This window comes from Ceratosolen solmsi, unplaced genomic scaffold (assembly GCF_000503995.2).
Source record: "Ceratosolen solmsi marchali unplaced genomic scaffold, CerSol_1.0 scaffold35, whole genome shotgun sequence".
NCBI lineage: Eukaryota > Metazoa > Arthropoda > Insecta > Hymenoptera > Agaonidae > Ceratosolen > Ceratosolen solmsi.
The window spans coordinates 5180120-5186354 of NW_011948423.1; the positions used below are offsets into that span (position 1 = coordinate 5180120).

At 40.0% G+C, this 6235-nt stretch overlaps 1 protein-coding gene across 2 annotated transcripts in view; it reads right to left on the reverse strand.

The window, feature by feature from the left end:
* The window catches only part of LOC105362230 (uncharacterized), a 71993-nt gene extending 66253 nt beyond the window's left edge, over positions 1 to 5740 (reverse strand). For both annotated transcript variants that reach the window (XM_011499608.1, XM_011499609.1), the window contains exon 1: positions 5450 to 5740. In XM_011499608.1, coding sequence (XP_011497910.1) covers positions 5450 to 5540 — 91 coding nt within the window. In that variant the 5' untranslated portion in view covers positions 5541 to 5740. The remainder of the gene's footprint in view (positions 1 to 5449) is intronic.
* Positions 5741 to 6235: the final 495 nt, after the last annotated feature.

The following is a 6235-nucleotide window of genomic DNA, read 5'->3' on the forward strand; positions in this document are numbered from 1 at the left end:
GCTCGGTAAACAACTACGTGGCTTAATTGCTTAATTTCTCACAGATGAATTCGCGAAGAACAAAGGCACGCCCGTTACTTGGCATTCTTACAATCCTCTCTCTCTCTCTCTCTCTCTCGCTCTCTCTCTCTCTCTCTCTTACGTACACACGCACGCACGCACGCAATCACGCAATCACGTACTCACGCACGTACTCGCACGCCCACACGTACGCGCGAACTCGCTTCGTATATGGTTTTGCCCACCGCGCGATTAACATTACTTCTCCATGACACTTTAATTATTCCGCTGAGTAAATTTCCCGAAAAGACTGATGGGCGATAGCGCGTTTGGGGCGAGGGAGGGGGACGTTCGAGTGGGATAGTCGAGGCAAGAGTGCGCGATGGAGTCGCGGCGGAAAGGGAAGAGAGAGAGAGAGAGAGAGAGAGAGAGAGGAAAGAGTATGGTGAGAGAAAAGGAGAAGATATCAGTTTTCCCACGAGAACATGCTCTCGCACTTTGCAAGACCACTCCGCTCCGATTCTCTTATAGTCGTTTCAAGCGGCGACGGCGGCCAAAGACACGCTAACGGCTGATTAAAGCGAGCTGTTACCACTGTCTCCACATTACCTCCACACCTTTCGCTAGGGAAAGTACGACAGTTCCATCACTAACTTTGCTTTTAAAAGTCACTTACGGCAAACGAAATTATCAAGGTCCACTGATTATCCTCCTCCGATAGGTAAAATAAGCGATTTGACATTGTTGTTGTACGATAATCGACGGCTTTGGCATGAATTTTGGCATTTTAGTCGGCGAGGATCGATCGTGTCGCTCAATACTATGATATGGAGGATAAAAAACTTGGAACAAATGATATAATTGAAAAAATGATGGGAGATGTATGCCAATGAAATCCCGGAGACATGTGTTTGCATTCGAAAAATTTGCCAACCATTGGCTGTTAAACGAATTTTACGTCGCTTTTGCTTTTAAAGTAGTGTCTCCTCAATATTGCACGCACAACTCGTGAATGTAAATTGTTTTCCCGAATATACGCTTCATCCAATTACGGTCTCAGCTTTGTCTATTATTATTTTTTTATTTACATCTAATGATAATGTTTTTTTTTTTCGAAGTGGACCGTTCAAATGTGCACGTCAGAATGTTCGTATCCTAAAAGTTTGTATCTATCTCTCTCTCTCTCTATCTCTCTCTCTCTCTCTCTCTCTCTCTCTCTGTGAGCCTTCAATCGTTTTCATCATTTCATCTAATTCACTCATATTCTTTGCATTTAATCTAATAAAAATAAACAAAAAAATAAGAAACATTATTATTTAACTTAATTGACAGATACAATTCTCGATACAATTATACGATTAATGAATAATTTGAAATTTCCTACATTCGCATTAACTCATGCTATTTAATGTATAAACATTTCTTCTCATTGAAATTATTTATTATAATGTTAATAAATGACATTTACGTCAGTATTATCGATACATATTAATTCATTGTCCTTTAGTCGCACACTTGCATTTTGTCATTATAATTTTTCTAAATCTATTTTTATCGCTTCAAACTTGTTTAACCTACACCTGGCAAAATTAAATTTTCAAGGAATTATCGTTCTCGACGCGCTCATTAATAATTTTATAGGATAAATGCATCACAACTTCAAAATACCACATGTCGAAAGATTTTAATCTTTGAATCTGTCTGTCAATCTTACGGTAGTTCGGACGTTTCGACCGATGCAACATGAGGTATACTAACTATTAACATAAATATAATAATATTTTAGGTTGAAATATGCATCAGTTAAGTATAAGTTGAACCTTTTAAATTTAAGATGAAAAGCAATCATGAAAAAAGTTTAAAATCCGTTATTGTGAAGGAATATCGTGATGGAAAAAGTATGAGATTTAAGTGTTTAGTAATTAGAGTAGTGATAGTTTTTATGCGATGCTTAAAGAAAAAACAAGAAAAGAAGAAAAAAAAATATATAAAAAGAAAAGAAAAAGTTTATGTGCCAATAAACAGATAAGGAACTACTCTTTTTGTAGAGATAATCCACTTTGCATTAATCTATGGTAATTTATGTTATCTTAAGGAAGTAAATGATTTACTTGACTTTGAAATTTGATATAAATTGAAAATATTTTTTTTTTTCTTGTTATTTATATAACCTTTTCCCACGTACTTTTCATTCAATTATATGAAGCTCTAAGTCCAAATAAATGTATCCTTAGCTTATGTTTACGAATCCTTTGACACATATAATAATTTATGTATTTTCATACAAGAAAAATCTACATAAAGTGTAGATGCATAATAAATGCAAGAAATTTTTGGATTACTTTAATATTTTGTAATTAAAATGAAAATTCGCGTACGAAGTTGGTCCAATAATATAGCGAAAATAACCTAAAATTTTATTCGTCAATATGGCAATTGTCATTTGCCAATTAAATAATAATATATTGAATAATTATTCCTTTCTACGACAATGAGAACGGAAATTTTTTTCTTCTTTTTTCTTTTTTTTCAATGATTTACGAAGATGATATTAATAAACGTAATCCTTCGGATCCTAATACGCTTACATTTTACGTATAAATATAGTATTTTTATGTCGATAATATTATATTTTTGTGGAAAATTTTTTTCTCTTGCCAAACTTTGATATTAAAATATTAGTTTTTCTTAAGTAACTTATTATTGAACTAAAAGGATTTAAGGATATTACTCTCACGTTTATTCTTATTTCATAAATGTTTGAGCAAAAAGGGAATTTAATGCGCATTCGAAGAAATGTAAGATATTTGATTTTTCTCGACGTCGAAGTAACTGCTGCCATAGATATGGCACGGGGTTGTATTGTTTTTTCTCTCTTCTTCTAATCGTTAATGCTTTTTCGTCAATTTAACATCCGTAAAATAATATTAGAGAATGCACACGAACGTAACATTGTATTTTCGAATTTGAGATATGAGATTTATATGAAAATATAATGCCTCGACTTCTCGTAATTCTTAAGCCTATCGATAATGTTTCTTTCCTGCTCTTTTTTTTTTTTTTTTTTTTTTTTTTTTGATCCCTTTTCCACTCAAGTTTTCGATGATAGCGACAGTTTGTTTGTAAACCATTATTTAACGCGATTTGAAAATAATGCACGCGTGGAGGAAATTTTGTATTCAAATTTTATTTAATTAATAATGGAACAAAGGAACTTTTATCAAGCAATTGCTTTGTATAAACTTTTTTTTTTGTTTTTTTTTTGTTTTTTGTTTTGTTTTTTTCTTGTTTTATATAAACATATATATATATATATATTCAATGTGCTTCGTTCGTTAATTTTACTCTATTGCGTGTGCCTTGAAATTTGAATCGCATCACGTTTCCATTCAAATTGACGAGTGTATTTTTACGTGGGTAGATGTGGTTTGTTGAATTTTTTCGCGAATACGGGGGATTTGATTTAATCTGGAGAAATCTTCGAGTTCTACCTGCAAATTCATTTTATTTTCCATCTTGTCGAGACACTGACTCTGTCGAGCTTACGTGAGAATACGTGAAATTTCCGCTTAAGTTAACACTTCGTTAGGCTTTTCCCTGCAAACTCGTCTTTTTGCCGTACAACAACTTAACTTATTTAAGACTTAAGGTCCCTGAATCGCTACGTGCTCTTTCGATTTTATTTATTATAATTGAATTGCGAGCATTATTCGAGTCGTAGTAAACGTTTGACGCTCAAGTACGGATTTTATTAGGCAAACCAATTTTCATCATTGACTCGAGAGCGTTCCGTGGTTTTACTGGGGCTAGAAGAAATTTTAGATTTATGGCTTCTTTGCGTTAAAGTATTTTGTAAGAAGTGATCATCGGTATTGCCCTTAAGGCGAAAGAGACTGAAATTTAGGGCTTCGATAAGGTAGAGAAGCCGTTTAACTATAAACGAGAATACTTTAGCACTACGAATGATTTTTTACGTGATGGGAAACCGAGAGAGGGATCTCTCGCTTTATGGAAAATACTTCAAGACAGTCTAGTTGGCTGATGGTCGGCCGATGTCCATATATGAATTCATCCAAAGCATTCTTTAAAGTTTATGAGCACTTTAAACTTTCCTATACACAATGATATGTCTCGATAATATCACTAGCTATAATATTGGTAGAATCAGCGATTCGAATGCTGGAATATCAAACGTCGCTCACAATAATGAGCACCAATGAAGTGATTGTAAGTGCGAGGCAAACATTTATTTGCACTAGCTAGACGAGAATGCGAGCGAGATATTATCGCGATTATAAAAGTCATAAAAATCATCGGCTAAATCATGGTAAGTTTATTAGAGACGCACGACAATATATTACGCGGCTATTATTCTTCACGATTATCTCAATTTCGTCCTTAAGACAGAGGACATGCGAGAGCTAATAATATAATTGAACCATACGTTACAACTGTTCGCATATTGCTACGATAAATATTGTCCAACTGAATTTTTTCCCCATATTTTATCGCCACCCACCAATGCCCGAGCTAAGCTTTTAACAAAATCTTGGAGGAAAATGGAATATCGAGCGACGTTACATCGATGCCATAAATACTTTATTAGTAAATAATATTGCAATTAAATTGATTGAAAATTCGTCCGTTTCACGCTCGTGTAATCAATGTAACGACTATCCTAGCCGAGATGAACAATTTCAATTAAAGATCTCATTGCAGTGGGTAATTTTTGCGAGTGTTGAGGATGTTTCATAAGTAGGGATGAGCGTCGAGCGAACATCGTCGGATCACTGTCACGTTCAATCACAAGTTGGAAAAATTATTTGTCCGCGCTAACGAACAATGTGAGCCGAAAAGCGAAGAAACTTTTGCACAGGTCTGAATAATCTGAAAGTTGAAATTTACGGGGTTCTCGGCGTCACACACCTGGGACCCAAATCCATAAGTTCAGCCCCATTGTTCTTCATAGGCACACACTCGCATTTTCTCAACTCGGCGCTAGAATGCACGGGAACGGCGGTCACAAATACTTTAATGGAATTTACAATGGAAGTAGCGGCGCCCGAACACGGCAAACTGTCGCCAACGACTCGGGCACGCAAGTTCCTCCATCCACTAGGACGGAAAAATTCGTCGCAGCACCCAAGGAGTTCAAATGTTCGGGCGCGCACACGTATGCACGCACGCTCGCACGCTCGCACGCACGCACGCACGCACGCACGCACGCACGCACATACGCAGATAAGGCAATTGGAGACACAAAGAAGATGACAGTTAGTTAAATGTAGTCTGGATATGTCGGGCATGGGGATGGGAGGGGCGAATGAAGAAGTGGGAAGAGAATAGAGAGAGAGAGAGAGAGAGAGAGAGAGAGAGAGAGAGAGATAGAGAGAGGCTTGGCCGATGTTAAGGGATCGAGACACAGAGCGAGAGTGTCGTGCGTCCTTACCGGAAACGACGGCGAGAACAAGGAGCAGAGAGCCCGCCGTCGCATCCCACTTGCTCCTCCGACTGGCCGATCGCATGCTGGGGGGCCACATATTCCCTCGTCGCACTCCCGATCTCACAGCTGCGCACCCCGGCACATATCAATCGAGCGATCGCACAACGACCAATTACTCGCGCACTGAAAAAGCGCGGGAAAGACGCGCTGAGACCGGCTCGGACGGGCGTGAGCTCCGAGTGCGCCGGAGGTCCAAGTGCGGAGGCGAAGACACGCGCGAGTCTCCCCGCGGCTGCTGTCGGGCGGCTACTGAGCTCCCGCCGCAAGCACCGGGAGCTTCCACTGCGTCGACGCCAAGACTCTCGGAAAAGCTCGGCCATTTCGGAGCTCCCCCCCCCCCCCCCCCCCCCCCCCCACCCCCCCCCCCCCCCCCCGGCGCGCGCCACGTCGCTGCGCACCGATGACGGGGGACAAAAAGCGTCCTGGCGGTGGCGGCAGCAGCAGCGGCGGTAGTGGCGACGACGACGGTGGCGGTGGCGGTGGCGGTGGCGGTGGCGGTGGTGGTAGACGCGGCGAAGGGGCAGCCGCGAGAGTGATTGATTGATTGGGGTTGAAACTTGGCGACCGATTGAATCCTTTTCGACCTTTGAGTATCTGAATATCGATGGATACGTGGCCGACAGCCGCTTTTCACCTCCAATGAACCCATTTGGCAGCTGGGGCCCCTAGGAAAAGCTCGGGGCCGCGGAGTTATAGGCCTCCGATGCGCCCGCGATCGCGATAGTCGCAATG